The following is a 27,907-nucleotide window of genomic DNA, read 5'->3' as shown; positions in this document are numbered from 1 at the left end:
ACCGGTCCGGGATGTAAGTGCTTCTGACGAGCGGGGGATCTGTCCCACCGGCGAAGGGCTGAGATCGTCCTATCGCGCCGCCCTTCCCCACGCCGGCAGAATCTAGGTCAGGCATGGCGTGACGGACAGGCAGCCATTCTCTCACACTTAAAGAAAAAAAAAAAGCTGCAAAGTCCTTGGAGCAGGGGTGTCGAAGCTAAGCCAAGTGAAATTAAGGAAAGGCGACAACAAACGTTTAATGCTCTTTAATAAATCAACTCTTTAGCAGCCATTGACTGCAATCGCCGGGTCAAATAGTTTGGACATCTATTACCGTCAACAGCATTGAAGCGTGATCATTTGATAGCAGCAAAATGGATTTGATGAATATTGCGTCAATGGCGGTGAAGAATCAAAAAGATTTAAGATAACATTGAGGGAAAACATGAAATATCATTTTATTATGGTTCAAATGAAATTGTTTTAGGAGAAAATAAGAGAAATCATGTAAATTGTCTACCTTTGTTCTTTAAAGTAAAATAAGAATGTTTTAATTGAATCGAAATTTTAAAAGGGAAAAACTTATTATTCTCTATTAAAAAAGACATTAAATAGTAAATATAATCTATTTAATCTTACATTTTGAAAAAATGTTTAATGGTAAGAAATTGAGGTAAATAATCTAGTAGTACTTAACTTTTTAAAAGGGAAATAACTCTAACTACCTCATTATTTTAAATCATCTCACTAGTATTTATTATAGAGAAGTATCACTAAATATCCACTTATTTTTTTAAATTGTTCATCCAAATAAGGAAAACTGTCATGAAATTATTGTTTTTCTGTACCGCTTATCTTGGCAACGGTCGCGGGTCTTGAAAATTTTTTTGTAATTAAATTAAAATGACACTTAAGTTAAAAAAATGTAGAGTGAATATAGTATTGTCATTCCTCTCTCCAGACGCTCAATTGGAGTTTTATTCTCCATACATGATTTACCTTCGCTGGCCACACAAAATAACGTGGCGTGCTGAACCTCACCCCCAAGTCCTTGAGTTTGACACTTGTTCCTTGGCCTCCCCCAGACCTCTCCCCCTTCCTCTCCCCCTTCCTCCCTCCCTCTCTTCCTTCCTTCCATGATGCTGTTCCTCCCCCGGACACATCCTTCCCATTCCGTATTTCCCGCTTGCGGTAAAGTCTGGACTTGCGAGTTTCCCTCCGACAGACGGAACAGGGTCGCTCTCGTTTGTCGCTAATCTTTCCCCAACTTCTGACTGTCCGATTGGCCACTCGGGATGACAAGGGCACGCCCCCAACTGTCTTCCCGGCTTGTCAACATATGACCGGGGTGAGTTTTAAATTCCTCTTACCACTACTCGGATTATATTCTTTCTTCCCCTCTGCGCTTCCCTCACTGTTCTTTTTTTGCTTCCTCGAGCGTTGGAAGTCATTATAATTCGGCTCACTCTGCGCGCTCCCTAATTTGTTCTGCCTCTGACACTAATTTGCAGTCAGGTAGAAGAGACAAGTAAAGAAAATGTCAAGGCTTTTCCAAACTCAAGCACGGAGGGTCAATTCTTCTCGCGTCATCGTTCCACAAACACTTTTTTTTTAGTCCCGTGGCGACCAATCATCCCGCTTGGAATGGAATTGTAACTGGTAGGGTGCCAGGGAGCAAATAGTCGATGCTTTGATATTCTTTTGAAAATCGGTTGAGAGATGAGCTAGTTATGACTTTAATTGGAATGTCCATGCATTGACTTTGATGGGTGTGTCGCCCCTACCAACATGGCCGCCACGAGGACATGTCAGCAGGGGCAATGAATGGATTTTTTACGCTTCTGCTTTGAATTGAAATGAATTCATTACGAGTATATGTCCCATTCTTTTGACCTGGGAAGGTGGCGGCGAATATATTTGTTCATTGGCTGCCAACCCTCCTACTTGAAATAGATTGGACCATCACGATTATACTATAACATATTGTGCTTTGACAATCTTGACAATGGTTTGATGGATAAGATACCTATGATTTTGATTTTGAATTTAAATGCTAATGACTTTGATGGGAATGTCACCTCTTGGCAGCCATGTTGGTAGAGGCGACAAAAATTCCCACTGAGGCACTATAGGTGAATTGAGGCTGATTACATTGATTCCAGCTTTAGATGGAGGGTTTAATGTAAAATGGCAATGAGTTCCTCTTGTAACTGTCAGGCTTACAGTCATGATTCCACACCTTTTCCCCTGACACGTGGTGGGATTACCTGCTCTGCAAGGGGGAGTTCTCTTTCTCTCTTTTGACAGCGGTTTCTTGTGTGATTCTAAAAGAATGAAGATCAACACTCACTGTAATTGACACGTTCAAAGCTGAAAAATGCCTGGCGTCTGATCATGCCCTAAAATCTTTCCATAAATTGCTTTTTTTGCCGAATAGGCTATCTTTGGTCTGCGGCTCTTTGTAGCACAAATAGCTCCATCCCGGTGAAGTGTTGTTATTATTCCGCACGAGAAGCGATGGAATTTCATCAGGTTTTTTGACGTACGTGGGTTTCCGCCAGCTACTAGAGGACATATTTCTGTGTAGTAGGAATTTGCCAGTAAAGGGCTGTGCAGAATTATTGTTGTTGTTTGACTAGCCTGACAGCTGCCTTTACATCTTTTATTTGAAAGCTGTGGACAATATCTTTTTTATTTGATGTCTTCCCAAAAAGTTTAAGATCGGTGGCTACTTTACTGATCCTGAAGGATCTTTTAACCCCTGTGTAAAATCCATTATTAGGCTTCTCGACAGAGACAGCTTGGCATTCATCAGCACTTGAGTGAAGCTGACCTTCCAAGGTCTGTCCATCAATCCCGCGTCCTTGACGATGGTCGCGTAGCATGAAAGTGGCGCACTTCAATGCTAACGGGCTGAAACGGGGAGGGGTCGCTTCAGATGAAGATGTCAGGCTATCATCCAAACGGCAAGAGCTTTGATTGCGACAAGCTTCTCCCGTTCTCTCATCTTCAACAATTTACGAGGCATTTGTCTGTAATCCAGCACAAACCCCCGGCGACGCATTCGATCTCATCAATTATGCAGATGTTGCTGTACCAAGGCGAAAAACACATCCCCAGTTAACGTCAATGATTTTCGGGGAGGAGAGCAATAAACGAACTGTAAGGTAATAAATGTGACGTAAAGTCCCACTATCTCGAGTTTTACACACTAATTAACTGATAGAATGTCAGTGTATTCAAAAATCAATGATTATAACTCATGCAGATCCATAAGTATACTGAAATTGCAAAATAAGAATAACTCGTGTAACGGTTTGCCTCTGCATAGTTAAAACGGCTCAATGGGGAAAAAAAGTAATTGAGAGTCGTTGTCTTTATCGTGTGATGAATCGTAATACAAAAGAAATCCCGATGAACATGCTTACCCGAGCCGAGGAGAATTTACCGTTCAAGTTCAAATCATCATAACACATTAAGATCTCGGGTGCATACTAAATAGTCAATTTATTGAAAAGTACCCCTGATGTGATAGTGATCCTTTTAATGAGCAAGCGCGGTTAGGGAGCGACACAGGATATTTTACCTGATGCTAGCTTACACTCGGTGAGTGTCAAGGTTAACAATGGCCTCCAAGGGCTCCACAGCTGCGCCGCACGCGGATTAAGCCACCACATGCCAGGCCGCGGCCACGTATTGTCTAGGATTTCTTAGCGCGGCGTTTGTTTGCGTGCGCAAAGCTAACCTTACAGCGGGTGTCAGTGCTCACAAGGACGAGTAAACAACAAGTACTGTACACTCCATTTTGCATCAGAGAGAAGCAACACGACACCCAGCCGACAAATTGGCTGCGCCAAATAAAAACAAACAGAATACACACGACCCCGTTCACCTTTTCAGACCAAACGGGCGTCTTAATTGCATTGGAATCTCGGCGGATTGGCTTTATCTTCCGCCAGAGAGGGAGCGATTTAGCCTCGGTTGGTTTTTGTTTACGCTTCCCAAAGCCCACGCCATCGTCAAGCTTACTGATGTGCCTTTACATTCCGTCAGAAAAAAAGCGATGGCGCCATTAGAAGCTGTAATTGCATATGGAGCTCAGGGAAAAGGTATTGGAGTTATGTACTTGCCCCCTGTTTCACCTAGTCTCCATTCTTTTTTTAAAATTTTTCTTCTTCTTTCCTTCCTTGGAGAGAAGTCACATCTTTCTCTCCATCCTGAGAGGGAGGCATCTTGAAAGCACCCCTCCATCACATTCCACAGTCAATGCGTGTATATATTTATCTATATTTGTATCTTTATAGTCCTCCTCCATATTATCATTACTTTCAATGTATAAGTTGACAGGTATGACTTTTGAGCAGTCCATTTAAGTACACAGGGAATGTCTGATGGTAGCAATAAGTTGAAATGTTATGCATTTAATGAGAGAAAAAGTTTTTTTATTATTATTATTTTTTTATTATATCACACAGGCACGCATCGGGATCGAGAGCTAAAAAAATATTATCAGTGCAAGACTAGAAAATTGTAACTTGTTGTCATTTTAATATTATTTGATGTAGTTCAGTTTTGGGGGACTTTCTGTAGATTACGTTTACTGGACTGGTTGTGTTTGCTGTGTTTTTGGTCAAAACGGGCCGAGTTGTACCTCGGGAGGCTTGCTTTTGTCGCTTGCGGCAGCACACAAAATCAAAAGGAGATAAAAATGTTTGTCTTCATTCGTCTCCTGAGTTGTTCTCATCCCTCGAGGACTTTTTTCACACTGGTGTAGTTCACGGTGCAGTAATCTAAGGTTACGGGGGTGCTATAATTCAACTTTATGTGTTTGGGACCCCTTTGGCCCCGTCTGCCGCAGCCGCTGACAAACGGCCCAGAGTCTGATGAGCCATCGTTTGCCCTGAGAGCCTCCAATAAGAGTGACTATTTCAAATATTTGTTGTGATTTTTCTTCCTTGGGACCTCCGTGACAGCTGGCGGCTGTCACTGCGCCGAGGGTGCCGCGTTTTTGTTGACGGTGATGAGCCGGGGTGCCGTGAGTCGGCGGAATTTTGCAAGCCGGTTGGGGATGTCGAGACAAACGTAATGACAAGGAAACCGCCGTTTTAGCTTTCTAGAGATGAGAGAACATTTTGGGTGAGAAACTACAACAAGGTTTCAGAAAATACTACAGAACTGTGTATATATATATATATATATATATATATATATATATATATATATATATATATATATATATATATATATACATGTATGTATATATATATATAAATATATGTATATATATATATATATATATATATATATATATATATATAAATATATGTATATGTATATAAATATGTATATATATAAATATATGTATATATATGTATGTATGTGTATATGTATGTGTATATATACATATGTATGTATGTATATATGTATATATATGTATATACATATATGTATATACATATATGTATATATGTGTGTATATATATATATGTATATACATATATGTATATATGTATATATATGTATATACATATATGTACATATACGTATATACATACATAAATTATACATATATGTATATATGTATGTATATATGTATATATATATATGCTACATGACATCATGAGAAACATTGAGTCATAGTGTTACGAGATTAATACGAGTTATTACATATTTTTAGGTATGGATGGCGTGCACTAATTTACGTAACATAAAGACAAAATAATCGAACAGCGTGTAATAATACGACTTCCTTGTAAAATGCAACATTATGACTTTTGTCTCGGAACATTTTGACAAATGACAACACTATTTTTGACATTTATTTCACTTTTTTGCAGCATAATTTGACAACTTTTTCTCCGCAATATTGACTCTTTGTTTTTTAAGTTGATCATTGTTTGATTTGTCAGTTGCCCTGCCTACCAGATGGCAGCTAATGCGGCTAAGCTCTTGATAACCTGCCCTCGCAGTCAACCGGTATGAACATAAATGTTATTTTGCGAAGGCCAAATCAGCTTTGTTTCCCCATCCCTGATTGGATTCTATTAAACCCGCTATTAAACACGCGTTACTGCTCCCTCTTAAGTCATTACTGCTGCTGTTTTAACTTGCCGTTTGATAAATAAGTCTTCAACTAGAGACAATTAAATGGCAAATTTGTTGTTCTTCTGCAAGTATTTGGAATTAGCCGTGTCAGTGGCTTTGTGGGGACAAGGAATAGAAGCTGTGTTTAAGTCTTTGCTGCTTCTGTCTTGTCAGCACAAGCTGCTTTGTCATTTTCCTTCCAAGGACGTCTGGATTTTTACTGATAAGGTTCAACTGGAACAGTTGCAAAACATTTTTTTTAAAAACCTGCAAAGCGTTTTAAATCAGGGGCCTTTCCAGTGTGGACTATTTCAGTACTATTCAAGATGATAGGCGTCCAAATTGTGAATTAAAGATTTTGTTCAATTTTGGGGGGGATTGCCAGTGAATAAAGGGATAATATCACGAGAATAAAGACAAAAACTGCAAGGCTACGAGAAAAATGAGCCGTTTGTGAAAAAAGTAGAATGAATGTAAAATCATATTACTAGATGAAAGTTGTCATTTTTACGTGGAAAACATATTACACATTACGAAATTGTGACATTAAATTACACTAATTTTGCTTGATTTGATGTTATATTGTAATTTTACTAGAAAGCCATATGACAAAATTAAAATCATAATACCACATATCTTTACATGACATAATATTTATGATTTACGGTGGGCTAATTAAACTAAATTACATACTTTATGAAGGACTTAATCATATTCGTCAATAATCAATGAGCCAATTAATTATATAATCTTTTTCTCTGTCTGTATTCTCACCCTCTTGCTACTGTGACAGTGACATTTCCCGAATACGGGATGAATAAAGTAATCTAATCTAATCAATAGTTCATTTCAAATTAAATGAACAAATAAATTGGGAGCGGAAAAAGCCTGACTATAAAGATTAAAATGTGTTGTAGATGTGCCAAAAGATGGATTTCCCTGTTTGTCAAACCAATTTTAAAGCCTCACGAGATGCGTTTAATATTGTTTATTTCAATGGGGGTGATGAAATATGCTATATATTAGTTAAATTCGGAAAAAATGCACTGCATCAATACATATTACACAAATTATAAATAACAGCTTTCATCTGGCAATATATTGTTATAATTTGTAATATTCCGACTTTATTCTTGTCATTTTCTGACTACTTCTCATCGTCATATTTTTTTTAAATATATTTTTTCCCTTTGGATGTTTGGCCTAAAATACTCTGTGGGAAGATCCCCGGCCTGCAATTGGTTGTCTTTTCCCGTTCCCGGCGGGCCCCCGGCCCACCCCCGAGTGTGTATTCAACGCTTTTATGGGCTCTTTTTATTAGCCATCGGTGCTAAGATTATAACCATCCTCGTCGGTTCCGGTTACACTTGCTGAGCGGCGGGAGGGTTTGTAGATGGATGGAATTCAAATGAAAGACTCCCTTCTCAGGTTGCCGTGAGAGCGCGTGGGATGGATCAGAGCAGGCGCTCGAAAGGATGGAAAGAAGGAATAGGTGATATTTGAACTTATTACAAGGGATTTAATGAATTTTGCCAACGCCGTATTACGTCTCCGCCGAGGTAGTGTATTTCCTGCCGATTATCGGGGACCACTGCGCCTTTTGGGAATCTGCTCTATGTCGCCTTTTGTGAAGGATTAACTGGAAGAGATTTAGGGAAAACTTGGCATTCCGTAGCCGCTTTTTAGTTGGAAAATTGGGCCAGGTCGTCGGTTAAAGACGGACTCTTTCACGTTGACAGTTTTCCATGTCATATTTTTGTGGTTTTTTTTTAAAGTTACGAAAAAGCCATCAAAAAATGAGTTAATTTTCATTCATAAAGCGCACCGGATTATCAAACACATTATTAAGGCATCAATGCAATTTATTTGTCAGTCATTATTTTTTATTTATTTAGGAAGTGGATTCTATGTTCAGATTACAGTTAAACTAAACTACTCCAGTAATTACTACATCTACTAAACCTCGAAATGACTTCTTCTACTACTTTAATTGGAAATGGTTTTATGAATGGATACTTTTTCTTCCGTCATTAACCTTAGAAACGGCAATTTTCGTCATTTCTCCAACTGAATAGATTCAAAGCTTAGCGATTAGCGCTTTGGCCACACGGCCTGTGGTCGAGGGTTCGAACCCAGGTGGTTCCTCGCTCTGTGGAGTTTGCATGTTCTCCCCGGGCTTGTATGGGTTTTCTCCGGGCACGCCGGGTTTCCTCCCACATCCCAAAAAAACAAGCACGCTAGGCTAATTGTATGCTAAATTCAGCCTATGTACAAGTGTGAACGCTTTCTCCTAGTGCTCTGCGATTGGCTGACCACCGATTCAGGGTGTCAGGGATAGGCTCCAGCACCCCCCGCGATCCTTGCGGGGATAAGCGTTTGGGAACATGAATGAACCAACGGATTCCCATCGAAGAAGCCGTCAAGCCGTCAGGTGGGCTCTTGAATTGAGACCCTTTTTTTTTTTCTTCCTCACCCTCCTTTGACTTTGACTTCCTGTCAGCTTTGTTTTCTTTTGAAACTTTAATGAGGCACTCTCTTCTAAGAAAGCCTTTGAGGAAGGAGGACACTGGAGTTTGTTGTCAGGATAGGCACGTATTGCGCCACCGTAGCGCTTCAAAAGGCTTCAGCTGGCTCTTTCAGGACTGCCAGAACGCCGGCGCCTCCTTGGCATCGCTGACGTGCTTGCGTCTTCGCTAACTTTCCCGGCGAGTCCTCGTGGGACTTTTTAAGTCATTTGTAGGAAAACGCCGCAGCTTTGCTTCATCACTGACGTCGCTGCCGTGCTCGCGCTCGCGTTCAAATTTGCATACGTGGGAGAGTTTGTGAGTACCTTTTTTTTAAAATGAGAGTACTGGGATGCCATGTCATTTGGGGGCCGTGTCGGAAAATACGAGCAAAAACGGGATGGCTGGAGGCAAATGAGCTCGTTTTTCGGTGATCAGTGAACTGATTTGATTTTAAAATGAACACTTTTTTACTGTAGAAGCGCATTCTCTTTGGCATATTAGCGTTGAAACTAACTGAACACATCAATGACTTTTCTGTTAATGTCACGGTTTTGTTATTTGTCATTTCATAAACTTATTGGAAGCACCTCGATGTGATAAACGTGCAATCGGATGATTTGAAATCTGTCGTCAACAGCAGTACAATGAGATTTTTGTTATTTAGATGTTGTATATTTTAATGTCATTGGATGAGTGTGTTTTTTTAATTTCCATACTTTTAGTGCAATGTGTGTTATGGTCACACAAAGGGAAAAAAATAGGCCTATGAGTATAAATACACAATTTCAGGAGCTTTATGTCATGAAATTATGAAATTTAAATGTATATTACTACTAGAATAGTGATAATATGACGGGGAAAATCTCCTCTAATATAATAACTCCATTTTATTGATAGATTCCTCTAAAATTTTGAGTACATATACGTAGAGTGTAAATACTCAACAGTACGACAGTGCACCAAAATAAAAAAATCGAAAACCCTCTTTTTGCACGACACATGAGATCCCCAAACATTCTTTCTCCCATTTGCAGTCGCTCATACGACACGAACGCTAGCACATAGCTAAGCAAAGAACGGCAATCGATATTCTTTTGTTCCATTCTCTGTACCCAATCGACTCTCATTCGTGAGCTGCTTGTTTCCATGGTGACGTGAACTGTCACTCATTTTGAAGCCTCTCCCAGGTGAGGAAAAACACTAGAAATGTCCTTTTGGATTGGCTTTAATTCTGTGGACTCCAGCCCGAACACTTGGCCCGCTATTCCTTTCCGTTCCTCGTAGCGAGCTGGCTGTCACGACGTCCTCGCCGGGTGGGTTTCTTCTGCGCGGAAGCTCTCATTAGCCCGCCGGGCTTTGAGTCAATGGAGGCCAACACCTCTCCTCTCCTCTCCGCTTGTAACTTCCCCTTCAACACACTCCAATTAAGACCTAACGTCTCCGCGCGATCATGCGTGTGCACTCCAGAGTGTCTCGGCGTGTGACACCTCGGTTCAAGACCCGGCCGGCCTCGGCGTGGCCCCTAGTAGCACTTACCCCTTCTGGCAACGTTAATTAGCTCAGTCGGCTATCGAGAGTTTCGCACGCTTTTAGAGCGCTCGCACTTGGATACAAATATCAAATGACGCAGCCCAGATGTCCAATTCACTTGGACTGGTAGGGGTGGTCCAATTATTCAAGTAGGGGTATCAAATTCTGATTGGTTTGTGGGACACATTGGTGCCAACTAGATGTTGTGGGGTGGCAACATTATTTTGGGCCCAGAAATTTAACTTGTTAGACCTCCAAAACATTTTGACCGGATGGGGTGAAGTAACGAACGGATTATAATGCGTCAACATTAACGTGTGGAGACTCACTTTTTGTATGGAAGAATACATACCAAGGAATAGCTGTCCTAGAACCTGTAAGGAATAATAGCTTTCAAATTATTGGCATTTTAAAGCAATAGGAGGTGAGTTTACCTCGTCAATGGCAGCTAATGAGTTAATTTATAAAACCACTAAAGCTGAGGCAGGGGTAGGTTGTTGCTGTGTTTGAGTGATAAGTGGTGATATGGACCAAAAATGTATTATTTATTGAATAATTTATTTGTTTGTTGTTGTTATTTGGGCACTTCCCTGCTTATTTATGTTGTTGACGACTCATTATGTGACTACTTATTTATTTATCACTTATTTATTGGTTATTTAATTATTTATTTGTTGTTATTGTTGTTTGTGGTGAAGCTTTAAATCTCATTATACTTGTACAATGACACTAAATGCATTCACGTCAAAGACTGGGCGTCTACTAGTGATAAATAAGGAGGAAAAGAGATTTTTCTGTTTATTAATTGTACTGTAGAAGATTGTGGATTGATTTCCTAACCCATGGATCGATCGTTTCTGTACCGCCATATCGTGAAATAATCGTTATCGTCAGACAGGGGTTCCCACCCTTAATTTGCATTGACAACAAGTATCTGGTAGGGTGTTTATGGCAAGTAGTGCCGTGCAATTGTACGGCAAGTGTCTGTTGAAAATGTTAGGAAGGGCCCTCGGGGGTGCGCTGCAACTCCACGCCCGCGAAAATGAGGTGAGCCGGCGGCGGCCTCTGCGGATGGAGAAAATGTTCACATCTGTTCTGGGTCGCCAGAGGCGGCAGGTCACAAACACGATAAGTGAGCTGCAGAGGAGAAAGAGCACAATGAAAGGGAAGACGCCAGATTTTTATTGGGATTCCAAGCTAATTAAAGTCTCGGAGCAAAGAGCCTTTCCAAGAGGTTCTTCGAGGAAACCGATGCAGATGAGAGAGATAAAAAAAGAACGTCAAGTGAGTCGGTCCGGCTTTTGAACGTGGAAATACATGCATGAGGGACTCTGTTGACTGCAGTGGGTTTTTTTGGGATATTGGAAGCTCGGAGGAGAAAGAAAGCTTTCGCATTTTATTAGAATCTCCGTTTGGAGGGTGCCGGGATCTGGCCGGATCAGACCTGATTTCTGGGTTCTATTTATGTACTTTGTAGAGGCTAATGAGTCTCTCATGCTGTCCCATCACTCACCTGACTGTGTTTTGCCCCACTTATTCTCCATTCAGGCAATTTCTTTTCAGTTTTTGTGCAGTACAGGTGTTCCCCACCAGATGTCGGTGAATGTTAATTGATGGTTCCGATGAAAAAAAAAGTGTTGTCGTGTGGATTTTAACTCATTCGCTGACAATGCCGATAGCCGTTTGATCCATTTGAACTGGGAGGACTGGCAGTAAAGTAGTGGTAGTTAGATTGTCTGTCTTCGCGTGTTGATGCACCGTTTGTGTTCCGACTGATTAAAGGACTGTAACGCAGATGCTATTTAACTTAAAGTTTACATCAAGTAAAAAGGACATTCCTATACAGTTGCTCAAATTATTGACAACGTAATATGCGAAATTTCCTGACTGGTAATGGAGAAACTAATGACTGTTTATAGAAGTGGCCATTTTGTAACAGCAGACATACACACTAATTCTTCATTGTTCTGCTGTGAATTTAAATGAGTTTATCACTAATAGCCGTCCTATCCGTTTGAAGCGGCAGGGCGAAATGTTCATTCGCCGCCATCCTCCCGCTTCACATGGATTGGACGTCTTATTGCAGGCAATAATTTAGCGGCATCGTAAATAAAAGTAACTCATTTGGATTACTCGCAATTGATAAAATGGCTTCCTGGAAATGGTTCTTCTTCTCCACTATTCTGAAATTCAGTTTTTTTCAATTCAACAACAACAATTTCTGTATCACTCGTCACTTAGGTAAAGTAAGTACATGAAATGTAAAAATAAGACCGTATAATAATCAGAAGTACAACAAGAAAAATGCCAAAATGTCCTCGCCGCCCATCACAAAATGGTAAAAGTGTCCAAAGCGTAGTAAAATGAGGCCGAGTCGGTGTGAGTCATTCTTGATTGGCAGCACCTCGTTTAATGGAAGTCGTCCAAGCAGATGGCCCCGGGGAGGCGCGGTAAATGTGGCTTTTATTGTGTTGAATGTTACTCGCCGCCCCGGGCGTCAGTAGGGAGTGGGAAGCTGTCTGTGTTTCTGACGAAAGCCCAGTGGCGGTCCACTTCGCTGTGTTTGTGCAGACACTAAAAATAAATCCAGACGCTTGACCATCTCCACGTGGAACTAATTAGGAAACGAGCTGAGTAAAAATTGGTAGTCAGACATTAAAATGCTCAGTCACTTCACTTCCCTATAACGTTTAAAACAATGATGAACAAAGGCTGTTTCGTTTTATAACTCATTTTTTCATGCCACTCATCCTCACGTGGGTTGCGGGGGTGCTAGAGCCTATCCAAGCAAACTAGGTTAGGTTAGAACTTTATTTCATCCCGTATTCGGGAAATTTATTGGTTGCAGTAGCAAGACAGACATAAGACACACAAGACATTGTAGACCTAGTTAAAAAAAAACTGGAGCCACACACAGGAAGTCCACAAGGTAGGGACTTTCTGCAGACTGGTTACCGCAGTCCTTCAGTAGTCTGGAGGTTTTAAAGATCATCTTCCTTTCCTAGATCCTCCTAAACTACAAGCAATCGCAGGCACACAATTTGACTTTATTTTTTTAAATACTCGGAAAATGACAAGTTACACAAAAACGACTTGGTTGCAGTCACGAGAGTCAATGCAATTAGTTACTTCCTTTATAGGAACCTAACCTTTATACACAACCGACTTCGGGCGCGGAAGAAGATAAAGAACGGATACTTGCGACGTGATAATGTGCGGTGAGATGTGACCACCGTGGGAAAAATAAAATCTACTCTCACGACGCAATACGCCGTAATTTACGGCAGTCTTTGTGCAGACAAGAGGCACGCTGGGAAAAGGGCAGCGACCGTCGATTTTATAGGTGGTGCAGAAAAACACCTTGCTATGCTGCTGGGGAAAACCTAATAAATCATCTTCCTTTTCACCCCGAACAACTAGTAACATTATAGTCGTGTTAATTAACGTGATTGGAGCTGTCACAGCCGCCTCTAAATGAAGTTGTGAAATATTTGATTTATGTTCAAGCCACTGGAATGAACATTTTATTCGCCATTATCACTTAAATCATGGGCTTCGGCCATTGAAAGCGATAAAGCATGAGTTTAGGACTTGTTCGTTCACTGCCACCCTCCCACTTTTAACGGATTGGACGTTTTTTTGCCGTATAGGAGTTAATTGTTGTTCAATTCCACCACTCTGGTAACCTGAAGGCGAATTTTTTTAGTAAGAGTACAGTTAGCTTAGCCTCTTAACCACATCTGGAAAGAGAATAATAATTGGCGGGCGGTCTGCAAGGAGCGCATTTGCACTTTTAAACCAAATTGAATTTTCTTCTAATTTAACCACTTTCAAACCTGAGGCCTTGAAATTACTTAATGATAATTATGATCTTGTTAAAGGGATTGTTTGGTGTTGCCCATTTGTCAGCGAATTAGCTGTTTTTATCCATTCTGTAGATTGAATGCAGAACTTTAGTCTCCCTTTGAATATACACAATGCAATTATTCTTGTCCGTTCACTTCAAATTGCGCTCTGTCAAATTAATTGCTCTATTTCTCATTTTTTTCCCCGTAAAGCTTCATCACGCACCCGCTGTTTTTATTTTGGAACATCATTCGTTGGTGTTGCTCAGGATTTCTACGGGTTTTTTTGTGTTTATTTGATCTTTAAATGAATTTGAAGTACATATCTGGTTATGCCAAATACCCATACATGTGGATGACAGTTTGATTTGCCGATTTGCATACATTAGGAAGGTTTATTATCAGCTTCGCTCCCCTCTGATTGCTCGAAGGTACACGGACGGCGCCACGCTGCCTTCACGCTTGTAAAAAGACCCTTCATCTGCAGACTTACCTTGCCCCCCATGAGAGCAACCTTCCTTCTTAATAAGCTCATGAATATCCTTAAAATCTGCTTCTTAATATCCTCCCGTTTCTCCTCACTGGCTACCCGTGTTAGTTAAATGAAATGTATCAACATGTATCTGAACGCCTCACAAGTACACTGCTGTTTATTATATGGGGCCCGCGGGACGCATAACGCCCTGTTAGGTTCGAGCAATTAAACTTGAACGTGGGGTTTTTGTCCCCGCCTATCGGCCAAGTAAGGTAACGCCATGTAAAAAAATCGATCTTCTTTCTGTCGAAATGTTATCATTTGCTTAGACAAGCCGCTTTCAGATATGATTTTAATTCTCTCCCGAGACGCTGCCGTCAAGCGCCGGCGCGTTCCAATTGTCTTGAGTACCACCGTCGGTCTACGAGCAGATGCTTTGCGGCGCCATTGTTGCCCGGGGAGACGTGGAGTTAGGAAACGCGGAAACGTTGGTGGGTGGCGAGGCTGGAAGGACGCTTTGTATTAAAGCAGATAAATGAACAAGACAAGGTTCCTCTTGGTTGCAGATGCCCGGGAGCGTTCGCGTGGTCTCCGCTTTGAAACTTACTGCTTGACCTCCCCTTTGATGGCTCCCTGTGGGTGGAGGATGTGCAGCCGCCATTTTGGCTTGGCTTTTAGCGCTGGTCTCCCCATGCCACTCCCAGCTTTCATAGCTAATGGAGAACAAATGTAAAGTGCACACGCTTGCCCGCTAGCAATGGCCCTCTTTTTCGTACTAGTCCACAAATGGGTATTTTTGGTGAAGTGGACCGTATTTTACGAAAAACAAGGGAGAGGTAACGCACAAAGGTAGAACATTGGTCATCAACATATAGTAGGAACACATAGGGGGGCTTATTTTGTCATTTTTATTTGCCTCTCTCTTAAGCATGCAATCCCAACATATGAATTCATTCTTTTTTTTTAGCAGGCCACATCCCATTGTCGGAACGTTCCCTTCGAGTTATTTGCAGAGAATTCTAAATGCCAATAGCTTAAAGCCAAGCTGATTGTTTAATTTTCTCACCATTCTCGGTTAAATATTCAGCACCGTCGCAGCTGGCAATGTGCCCCCTGTAAATTAAAGTCGGAGGTATAGACGCTCGCCTGGTTTTGCTCGAATAACTTCTCCAACGCAGCCACATGTCAGGCTATGCACCGCAAGATTAAAAATTACAATGAACTCTCTAGCAGCCATTGACAGCAAGAGACGTCCTATTCATTTCAATTCTATTTCCTTATTGTTAACTACCACAGCACATACCCTGTGACCTGACTTGGCAGTAAATGAGTTATATATAAAAGTACAACAATGTATGCCAGATTTAAATACAATTCTTTAGATTCCCACAATATATCTTTCAATTTTATAGGTTGACGGTCTGTCAAGTTGACGTTGTTGTTGTTCTTGTGGTCACTAACGTTGAAGTCATATCTATTTGTGATTTGTGAAGCAATAATCTTGATGTATTTTTGGCTATGTATGCCACGATGCTCTGAGTCCATTTATTTATTTGTATCAGAGTTGATTAATTAATTGTGGACAGTAGCGAGCATCCATCTCTAAGTTTGGAATTTGCCACAGACTTATTGGTGCCTGCATTGCTTTTAGGTTATGACATAGCCAGTAGAGGGCAGCCTTCCCCATGTAGCAAGTACTTGTTTTAAAAGAAAGGTACCATCAGGATCTTTAAAAAAAAAATCACATTACTAGAATTGCGTGAGTGAGGATCACCTGATTGATTGTACTGCTTAAAATATTGAGAATTATTGGAATCGTTATGCTTGACACGATGTGTTTTTGTGGCTTGGTATATTCATAAACATAGCATTGTTCTCACAACTAACCCTCTCTATAGCTTTATTGAATGTGACGTCGGTGGGTTTCTTTACATTCCATGGCGCGGGGGTCTCTCTTTCACTCTCTTGCGTACTCTCGACCTGCTTTGAAGTGAGCAGGTATAAAATTGACGAAAGCCGGCGAGCTGCTAAAAGTTCCGGGAGGCTTCTCCTACTTGACGACTTGAAATCCAGCTCACCAAACGAAACCCACTGCATATGTGATAAATGAATGTCTGGACTTTTTTTTTCCTCCACTGGGTTCTTTTCGTCTCTACATGAATGATAGATATGCACAAATGAATTCTATTTAAAGTTGTAGATGTTCATTCCTTTTTGACAGCCTGCAGCAATTGAACGATCAAATTTGGAATAGATTGCCCACCGCTATTCATGGCTTTTGTTATTCGTGTTGCATCGACAGCACTCTTATGCTCCTGATACCGGATCCGACGCTGGATTTAATTTTACTTTTTAATATACTTCTAAATTACTCCGCACTTACTTGAATGTAAAATAATTGCTATCATGCTCAACGCATTATTTGCCAATAATGGAGCTAGAAGGCTAATCCATTTGAACGAACGTTAATACCAGCACTAGTTTTTAATAACATACCTGTCAACTTATACATTTTCCCGTATTTTATACGTTTTTGATCATTTCAAATAATGTACGCCGTATAACAACTTTTGTATGGGATTTTTTTGAAGTACGTTTTTTTGTAAAACCGATCTTGTTTTACCAATTTCCACTCTAATCCGGATCGCCTCGGAGCAAAACATCATCGTCGACTGCTAATATTGTCATGCTTTAAGCACTCCCCTTTCACCCGCCCACCTTTTCACTATTTAAATATAGCGTGTCAGCAAGCAATGTCGCCAGACAGTCAAGCAGTCACTATCTACACCACAGGTGTCAAAGTGGTGGCCCGGGGGCCAAATCTGGCCTGCCGCATCATTTTGTGTGACCCGGGAAAGTAAATCATGAGTGCCGACTTTCTGTTTTAGGATCAAATTAAAATGAAGAGTATAGATGTATATTAAATTTCCTGATTTTCCCCCTTTTAAATCAATAATTGTAATTTTTTAATCCATTTTTCTCTGTTTTTAGTTAAAAATCATTTTGTAAAATCTAAAAATATATATAAAAAAAGCTCAAATAAACATTGTTTTAGATCTATAAAAAACTGAATATCCAGGGCTTTTAATCCAGTTCTTTTAATCCATTTATTAAAAAAAAATCTAAATATTATATCTAAAATGGTCCGGCCCACGTGAAATCAAGTTGACGTTAAAGCTGCCCGCGAACCAACCTGAGTCTGACACCCTTGATCTACACAATCTTGAATTTAATTCATACTGATTGGGCACCCTGTCCACTTTGGAGAAAATTGTAGACTTTTAAGTGCGCCCTGTGTGAGTAAATATGTGCCACGTTGCATTTGCACAATATTTTATCGCGTAATAAGGGGAATTGCAATCATTAATAAGGGGAGCAATTGGCCGAGGTTGATAGGTATGTTCTAATATATATTGTTGTGTGAATCTATAGGTGGTAAAGCATGCTGAGGGTAAATTGTAGATAAATGCACTATATATATGTACTCTAAATGAACCATTACTGTAGTACTTCCAATGCTCTTCCCTATCGTCAAGGCTACCGCATTTACTTTCCACAGTCCAGCAGCTAATGTTCTTTTCTCTAGCTTTGTCTGCAATCTTTTGTCGAAATATAGTTAGGTGCATTTTTCTCTTCTTTGCCATCTCCACCCACGCAACTTATAAAAACCACGGCCTTCTATCTGCACTTTGCAAAGTTTCTTTCTTATTTCCAACCTTCTGCTAAACTTAATATCTTGCACACAGGCATCATTTTATCATACCAATCTTTTTCTCTCCGAGCGGAGGTGCACACGCGCCATTTTCGCAGAGCCGTGCCAAGGGGCGCTCGAGTCGGTCCGCTCGTTAGCCGACACGCGCCACCGCTTAATGAAGTGCAAAGTGGATATCTGCTCGATGCTAATGCTATCAAGCCACCGGCCCGCTTCACCTCCGTTTATCATCACTTCATCGTGAAATGGACACCAGGGCACGATAAATAGACTGGTTAAGTGGGGTGATGGCAGTCCTTCTTCACTCCTTGTGTTTCAAGATTTGGAGAGCATCACATTCGGGCTTTCATCGCTGCAAATGCCATTTGGTAGGCGTCCATTTCTACAACATCAAAAAAACGAGATGCTTTCTAGGCATTTAGTGACCAAAGAAAAATGGCTAACATGATGTTCCTCGCAGGACAGTTTAAGATTTGTGTGAAACAGAATCATAAAGAAAGTTTTGGTCACATTTTTAATTTGCTAATACATCTCTTCTGCAAAGTGCGGTTTCAGAGAATTGAACATTTATTCATGAGGATAAATGCAAAAATACAAATCACAGTTCTTCAGAACGTTTAGGCCAAAATCAAAGTCAAATTTGGAAAATGATGTAACAGGTTTATAATGTTGAAAACACTATAAGCTCGATATACTGTTTTTATTCTTTGATTACGCAGAAAAACTTATTCTGATATTTACCATATGACAACTGTCTATTGATTGTGTGGAAAGACAAATTTGATGTTTTCACAAATTCATTCATAGTCAACTGTGTTATGTGTGAATGCATGATTTATGCATTCACTAATTGTGAAAGTGCTATTAGTCATAATAGCGCATTTCCCTGTTACTGTTTTGTTTATTTGCACGTGTTTGTGAACAAACACGTGAATTAACCCTTGGCATGTTTCTCTTGCAGCACATGCCAGCAGGGCCTGTTATCCCAAACAAGGTAACTTATCCATCCGCCATCTTTGTTTTCTTCCATGCATTTGATTTTCCAATTCTTTTTTAAATGTTTGGGTTGTGCTATCCATCACTCCAGTGCTATTGCCAATGATAGACGTCCAATCACGTGTTGTCTCATCATCCATTTGCTGTGATTGGACGTCTAGTGCTATCAATGGAAACCACGGAGTAAATTGCACAAAAACTATTTTAAAGATTGATTGGAAATAAGTTAGTTGTGTCATTCTAATGTCAATGCATTGAGTGATTAAATTTGGAAATGTGTTTATCCGATGTCACCCGTCCTACTTGAAATGGATTGGACATATGAGGCCGTCAATGAAAGTCTACGAATTAAAGCAGTTATTCCAAAAGCAAATATAATACAGTAATAGACATCAAATCCATTTGAGTGGCATCAATGGCAGTCAATGTCCAATTTATCAAATAACATCAAATCAGTTACAATATTAGTAAACTATCCTTTGTTTCAATATTTTAGTTATTTTGTATTTAATTTCAACTGTTGTTTTTTTCTAGACAACATTTAGTTTGAATGTCATTGGCACTTAAAAGATCTCAGCTAGATTTATGTATGTAAATTGTTATTGTTAGCTCACTGTTTGTTTGTTCGGTTTCGTGCAAAATGCAAAATGCTTGCCTTGAAAAACCAGTTTGAAGGGAGTCAAAAAAGCGAGCGTGAGCAAACAAATATGGCGCTTCCTCCATTGGCAGCGGATCTTTAAAGGCGCTTAAAATGACGTTGGCTTTTGATTCATTGGAATAGCCTTCCTTCTTTGCTCGCCATTTTTCTTTCTTTGCCAGCAGTCTAGAATCAATACTCACGGGGGAAGGGCCTTGATGTCTATTATCTCATCCCATTTTGTTGTGGAACTACTTTTCTCTTTCCCACCTTCCTCCGTTACACCCCCCCCCCCCCCACACCCCCCAACACCCCCTTCAGACCCGGAGCGAGGCGGCACTCACATGATCTCCACAGATGACCTGGAGTACCCGCGGGAGTATCGGACTCTGGGCAATAGCGGCAGGCGCTTCTCCAACGTGGGCTTGGTGCACACGTCGGAACACCGGCATACGGTGTCGGCGGCCCAGAGCTTGGAGGCGCTCACCAACCTACACAAGGCCGACATGGAGCGCAAGCGGGACGCCTTCATGGACCACCTGAAGAGCAAGTACCACCAGCAGCAGCAGCATCAGCAGCATCAGCACCACAACCCGCCGTCGCCTTCGCAGTCGCACGCCAGCGTGAGAGGAGGCTCGGAGAGGGCGGCTCGAGAGCAGGTACGCGCTTGTCTCCATCATTTTTGAACGTTTGTGTGGGGGGGGGGGGCGGGGGGGGGGGGAGTTATACCGTAACTCAAGGGTGTCAGACTCGGGTTGGTTCGCGGGCCGCATTAATGTCAACTCGATTTAATGTGGGCCGGACCATTTTAGAAATAATATTTCGTTTTTTTTAAATAAATGGATTAAAAGAACTGGATCAAAAGCCCTAACTATTCAATTTTTATAGATCTAACAATGTTTATTTGAGCTTTTTTTTTCTTTGTAAAGGAAAATCTCTTTTAATCATTATGTTCCATATTATAGTGGAAAACAGAAAATATTTTTATATATTTTTTGATTTTACAAAATGATTTTTGAACTAAAAACACAGAAAAAATGATTGAAAAATTACAATTATTGATTTAAAAAGTGGAAAATCAGGAAATATGATATACATCTATAATCTTCATTTTAATTTCATGCTAAAACAGAAAGTCATGATTTACTTTCTCGGGCCACACAAAATGATGTGGCGGGCCAGATTTGGCCCCCAAGCCGCCACTTTGACACCGGTGCCGTAACTCATTCGTTGATATGCGTATTAACTGTCAATAATGAAACATATTGGTTTCGTCTGCCTGTAATGTAGGGTGACAAAATGAAAAATGATCTCATTCGCTGCCACTGACAGCAATGGATGTCGAATTTGAACTGGGAGAGCTTGAGGGAATGATCTTAAGTGCCATTCACAGTGGTGAAGTCCATTTTAATGTCTATTATCAAGTAATTAGTTCAATTATTAAACAATAGTTTGAAATTTCATAGGAGGGTGGCTGTTAATAATTTTCCTTATTTTATAGCATTTTTTAAAGTACTGTAACTGATAAAATGCTCAAAATAATTAAGTGGTAAATTTTAAAAAAATAATTTGAGCCGATTTTATAGCATTTTTTAAAAGTACTGTACGGCTAAAATGCTCAAAGTAATTAAGTCGTAAATGTAAAAAAAAAAAAAAGAGCCAATCCGGTTTGTCTGTCATCAATCAAGTTGAATTATTATGTTATATTAAAGCAGTAATAATAGTAGGAATACCATTGATCTATTTCTTAGTTTCAGTATTGTAACAGCTAAATTTCTGAACATTACTGTAAGTCACTTGAAAAACAGTTTTGCGAGATATAACAATCGGAAATTGTTGACCGGCTGCAGTCGCAACTGCAGAAATGCTCAAGTTATTCCATTTCGTTAAACCTTATCAAACGGCCTTGCACATTTGTCCAGACATTTTATTGGAAGACAGATAACATCATGTTGCGTATAGCAATGGATTTTAAGACACATTACGTAATCTTTATGTGACCCTTCGGACACTCTCTCCACTGATTCTCAATCAATAATCATGTTCATTTAGGGAATAAAAGCCAACTAGTAACGGCAGAGCCTGACAGATGCGCTTTGTATTTTTATGATGAGGACCACAACACAGTGTTTTAGTGGTTAGTGTGCCCACAACTACAAGTTTATTGAACAACTATACTGTACTGTAGTATTGTTATCTATGGAGAGCGGAGTAGTTTAAAAAAAAATGTAATTTGTATTATAGTTTTACTGTACAACTGTAGTGTACTGATTGCAAATTGTCAACATCTAATTTTAGACCCCAATAGGCTCATTTAATTCACATTGACAGCAATGGACGCCCACTGGCATTCACAGCCAGATTTCCAGGTTAAACTGAATTGGACATCTAATGCCGACAATGGCCCGGAATGAGGTATTGCTACGAAAAAACAAAACTACTTACCTGGGTCGATATTGAGTGTTTTTGATTTTTTTTCCATTATTTTTAATTCATTTTCAATGTATTTATAATCATAAAATATTATTTAAAAAAGAATATTAATATATAGACTTTAATCATTATTTCAATTTCTTTAAATGACACAAAATAGTCACTTGTCTTATGAAGGGTTGAACTTCTTAAATGTAAAAAAATATATGTAAAAAGCGTTATAAGGGTTCTATTAAATACACTTATATAAATTAACTTACTTAAAAATTATTTGCTGCGTTAATGGGTTAAAATTCTTAAGCGTTAACTGTTGAAAAACTGTCCAATCAAGTCCCTGCTATTCCTGAAAGGGTTAAAGGTAAAGAATTGAAAAGGAGAGATAAAAAGGGGGAAGATGGAGGAGGGAGAGAGAGAGAGAGAGAGCGGGGTAAGTGGAGTCCACAGTTGCCGTGGCAACCCTCCCCACTTGAGGCAAGCGAGGCTATCACGTTGCAAAGGTCAGGCGAGCGGGAACGGCACATTAGCGGAGCCCCCCAAACCACGAACAGAGGCGACATGGTGCTTTTTAGTGTGGAGGTCCGTCGAGGGGGCTTCTGAGGACGCCGCCAAAAGCCCCGTGTCCTTTGGGTATAGAGGAGGGAGGAGCCAGGAAGGAGCCGGAGAGAGTCGAGCGCCAACGCCACCGCTTGGGCGAGCTCGCCGCCACTCTGTCCGTTGCTCAATTAGCCGTCAGCGGTGCAAGGCAGGCGGAGGGGGGAAAATCAGGCGATGCATTTAAAAAAATGTCTGATGGTGACGGACGGAGAAAGACGGACGTCTCGCCGCGCTTGACGGACGAGGGAGGATGAACGGAGAGGTGGATTGGTGCAGGTGAGGCTGGACTTCATACATGGCGTGATGGAAGTCTCCTTTACCTGTTGTGGTTGTCGTGGTGACCGTCAAGCAAAAGCAGCTGCTTGCATGCGTCATTGTTGGATTTTTGTTGGTTTGTTTGTTTTTGGGAAGGCTAGAGATGCGCAGATGTTTAGATGTGTGTGTGTGATGTTTGTGTATGTGTTAGTGTGAGGGAAAGAAGTAGAAATGAATGTGATGTGAAAGCTGATGGGGTTTCTAAGGGATGACGACATTGTCAGTGGAGGAAGGGGAGAAGTCAGGCTGCTTTACATGCCGCTCAGGTACCGCAGCGCTACACTCACTCGGCTCTGTGCCTGATGTGCGGCAGGCCAGTTTTCCTTTCTCCACATTCTTCTCAGAAAAACGGGAATCAGGAAAGCCCGCCGTGGGGAATAGTTCCCATCGGCACCACCGAGGATCAAGGAGAGACGGCTCGGACTCTAATTGGCCTGCCAGAATTCAGTCGATAAAGTTGAGGAGATGAGATGAGGACATATTTGCGATGCGCTTGGAGTATCAACAGGGATTTCTTGCACTGACCTGTCATCCTTTTTTTTTCTTTTTAATTCCATTTCTTGGGGGGAAAAAGTCAAATAATTCATCCTAAAAAAGGTTTCCCAAATGCACTTTAAAACATCATTATTGATTACTAGGTATTCCTTTCTCACTTGTGCCTTTGGTAAGAGTATACGGTAAAGCTACTTCTATTAGGTAGCATTTACGTTTAAACCTTTCAAGGACAGGGTCACTGATGATCTAATGGTTCATTGGCCTGACTTTGGTTCAGGCAATATGATTGTGATTGGTGTCTGTCTCTGTCCTTGCCCTATGACTGACTGGCGACCAGTCAATGGTGTATTTTGCCCAAAGTCCGCTGGGATAAGCCGTTTTCAAGATGAATGAATTTCAGGGACAGACTAGTGCGACAAGCCATGACTGCTCATATTTGATTGCCATTGATAGCGCTAGACGTCCACTCCATTTTGACTGGGGTTGATGGCAGCGAATGAATGAACGACTTGATGGGACTACCATTCACAGACTGAGTTGGTTCGATGATTCAATTGCAACTAGCTAACTGTCAATATAACTAACATGATGTTGGCTATTACCATTAGCATTTGGTTAGATTTTAGTGTCCTATTTTCATTTTTCTTTCTGCTTCACAATTCTGAGCTTCAGGATTCTAATCTCCACTCCAGTCATAACCATAAAACCAATTCCGTCATTTGCGCATCAAGATATATTAATTCGCAGCGACTGACTGATTGCTCAGAATCGCCCGCAGATAAGAAGAATAAGCGGCAGAATGAGGCTTGGGATTTAATATTAAAATTCATGAAAGCTGCCCGATAGTCCCTTTTTTTTGGAGCGAGTCATCTGCAAGGTACATCTCCAGTGCGACACTTTAACTGCTTGGCTTGCCATTGACGTCTTTTAGCAACAAACATCTCAATTCACAGCCGACGAATGAAAAGAACCACACGATTGGAGTTCATTCCACCAACTAAAATGGTCTTCTCTTTCTTTTTCATTGCCTCCCAAAACAATGCAGCAACAACCCAACTACTGGAGCTTTAAGGTAAGTGTTGCCACAAAATATCAATCAAAAATTAAAATGAATTTCCCCCTTTTTTTTTAATTCAAAAAAATATCTTGTAACGATTTTGTCCGTGAGTGTTACAAACGCTGTATTTTTCCCGCCCGCAGAGCCGCAGCCCCCGCCATTCCCAGTCCACCCAGTCGGGGCTCGCCGACCAGGCCGCCAAGCTCTCCTTCGCCTCCGCCGAGTCCCTAGAGACCATGTCCGAGGCCGACGTGCCCATCGGTTTCAACAGGATGAATCGGTTCCGCCAGAGCCTGCCCCTCTCGCGCTCCGCCAGCCAGAATAAGCTTCGGTCTCCAGGTGAGCCTTCCTGTCCTGCAAATCCGTGCAAATCTTCATTGGCATAACAGAGTGGTCTCCAGTGTCAATTGACTAGCGTGCGTGGCTAATATTGCTATCACTACTCAAATAGCCTCATGAGTACAAAAAAATAACAATGTGCAGATGTGCAAATTGGGCTTCTCTAGTCTCCGATCGGCCGGCCACCGATTCAGGGTGTTTTCCGCCTCTGGTCCGAAGACAGCTGGGATATGCTCCGGCACCCCCTCGTGACCCGTGTCAGGATAAATTAATTAATAATTAATTCTAAAAATGAATTAACCATTACCTGCGTCGTCATGAAAAAAGGAGCTTTGTCACCCTGACTGAAAATGTCCAATCGTGTCATCCAATCATCTTTCTGCGTTGAATTTCAATGAGTTTATCACTAGTAGGAAAAAAAGCATTCATTCGCTACCAACCTCCTACATCAAATGGATTGGACGTCTAACACCGTCAATGCCAGACATTGAGCAGAGACTGACCAATCTATGCTAGCAATTACATACTTCTATTATTGAAGGAATAAAGGTATATTTAAAAAAAGTGGTATCAATACATTAGCTTTCAGAACTGGTACCTGTAACTCAAAAAACACTGTAAAACACTGCTATATATCGCGAATGGTAAAAATAAAGTCTGCAAAAATGACTCGTTAAATTGAATTACTGGTGGAAAAATCGACTCATTTTTGCATCTCTGTTGAAATGAGCTCCAAGATGCTTAAATTTAATTTTGAAATGATTTGGGGCTGATGATTCCGTTGACTGACTCTGCCATGCCAATAGCTAACCTTGGTGTATAGCCCGCCTTGTTTTTATTTTCAGTGAGTTTGCATGCGCATATTTGGGCTTTTATATCACCACAACGTATCTGACTTAATGACTGGTTCTTCCTTTGCTTTGTGTGTTTTTTTTGTGTGTTTGTACCGTGCTCTACCAAGATGAATATGCAGGTTAGTCAGGCGTCAAGACACGTGCAAGAGGTCTAAGATCGAATTCAGGTGTTACATTATCTATCACAGTATTTTCCATTAAGTGTCCACGTTCCTCACTGCTTCAACTTTTATTTTATTTAACAATTATATCACTATAAATCATCTGGATGGATGCATAATGAAGAGAAGTATTCAAAATGTTCATTTTTCCAAAGTTAAACATTTTAATAAATCATTGGCACCAAAATAGGGTAGCCAAAGAAGTATAGTAATTTTATTGTTACACATGTTTATACATGTAGTTTTATACAGCACTTAACATATCTAGACCTTAATGATATAGAAGCAGCATTTTCAAAAGATATCTGCGAGGGAATAACAGAGCTACACAAAGAAAGAGGTGAAAAAAATATGAAAAAAATACGAGAATAGTGATAATAATGCAAGAATAAAGTCGCACAGTTATGTAATTTTACGTGGTATGACGAGATTAAACCGGAAATGAGAAAAAGCACCTACTATAAAGTAGTCCTTATTGATTATAATAGCATGTACATTAAGGTGATTAAATTAAATGGCAAGTACTGTGTACAAGGTTTATGATATAATCGAAGGTGGATCAAATGTACTGATATTTTTCTCCTTTTTTTGCAGGCGTGCTGTTCTTGCAGTACGGCGACGAGACGCGGCGTGTGCACATCACCCACGAGCTGAGCAGCTTGGACACGCTGCACGCCCTCATCGTGCACATGTTCCCGCAGAAGCTGACGGCGGGCATGCTCAAATCGCCCAACACGGCCGTGCTAATCAAAGATGAAGCGCGCAACGTCTTCTACGAGCTGGAGGATGTGCGCGACATCCAGGACCGCAGCGTCATCAAGATCTACCGCAAGGAGCCCGTTTACGCCTCCTACCCGGCCGCCGCGCACTTGGCCAACGGGGACTTGCGGGTGAGTCAGGTTGCGGACGCTAACGTCTTACAGATGCTAGTGTTATGAATGTGTGTGTTTGAATTGGAAATGCAAATGTTTTTTTTCCCTTCTATTTAACGTCTGCATCTCTAAATTTACATTTCACATACATCAAAAAGCATTGGGAGAATACATAAGTACTTAAAAATGGTGCTAAAAAGGAATACACCGTATTTTCACGACTATATGGCGCACCGCATTATAAGGCGCACCCTCAATGGATGACACATTTTAATGTTTTTTTTCCATACATAAGGCGCACTGGATTATAAGGCGCCCGGTCTATTTTGGAGAAAATTTAAGACTTAAGTGCGCCTTATAGTCGTGAAAATACAGTATATGAGAAAATACATTGATATTTAGTGTTGGTATGTATATATATGAAAATTTATTATAATAATTATATCATGATTTTTTGTAAACATATTAGATGTTTGTTTTGGTACGTTTAGATAATATTTCTACAAACATTGAACAACATGGACATTCTGTAAAGAAATGAGCTTAAGGATTAACTGCTCACTCAAATTTATTCCCGTCTGAATATCCAGTAGTTACAATGACATTAAACTAGGCCTGACTGTCATGCAGCATTCACATTGTTTGATTTTATAGTTTTAGTCTTAACATCTGCAACCTTTAAAGCAGAACTAATGAGCATTTATAGCTGTTTTCTTGTTGTTGTTTCACTAGTGATTCGAGCAGGAATTCCTCCCGGAAATGTGCCTGCTATCTTCAGTCGCCCATCTGTTGACGACAAAGTCGCTGTGTTAACGGTTTTTTTTCTTTTTCTTTTTTTTTTTTACACATTTCCGCCTCAGTGACGATCAAAAAAGGCCTTAGGGAGACGGATTTTTATTCTTTTAATTATTCACCACGACACCCTGCTTAGCCATTTCTTGTCATTAACAATGCAACTTGAAAGGGTGACAATGACAAATAGACACGAAGACATGTAGGTGTACCTAATATTATGACTTGGC

The 27,907-nt window shown here is 40.6% G+C and overlaps 1 protein-coding gene across 9 annotated transcripts in view; it reads left to right on the top strand.

The window, feature by feature from the left end:
* Window positions 1-27,907, top strand: part of srcin1a (SRC kinase signaling inhibitor 1a) — a 68,200-nt gene that overhangs the window by 20,214 nt on the left and 20,079 nt on the right. For 6 of the 9 annotated variants that reach the window (XM_077619277.1, XM_077619279.1, XM_077619276.1 and 3 more), the window contains exons 2-6: window positions 19,094-19,126; window positions 20,087-20,424; window positions 24,648-24,674; window positions 24,803-24,998; window positions 26,608-26,903. In XM_077619277.1, the coding sequence (XP_077475403.1) occupies window positions 19,094-19,126; window positions 20,087-20,424; window positions 24,648-24,674; window positions 24,803-24,998; window positions 26,608-26,903 (890 nt within the window). Of the gene's footprint in view, window positions 1-1,146; window positions 1,328-19,093; window positions 19,127-20,086; window positions 20,425-22,679; window positions 23,069-24,647; window positions 24,675-24,802; window positions 24,999-26,607; window positions 26,904-27,907 lie in introns of those variants that run through there. The other 3 variants (XM_077619280.1, XM_077619278.1, XM_077619282.1) reach the window with 3 other exon arrangements.

This window comes from Stigmatopora argus, chromosome 14, assembly GCF_051989625.1.
Source record: "Stigmatopora argus isolate UIUO_Sarg chromosome 14, RoL_Sarg_1.0, whole genome shotgun sequence".
NCBI lineage: Eukaryota > Metazoa > Chordata > Actinopteri > Syngnathiformes > Syngnathidae > Stigmatopora > Stigmatopora argus.
Note: the sequence above shows the minus strand (reverse complement) of the source record. Positions and strands in the feature narration are given on the sequence as shown.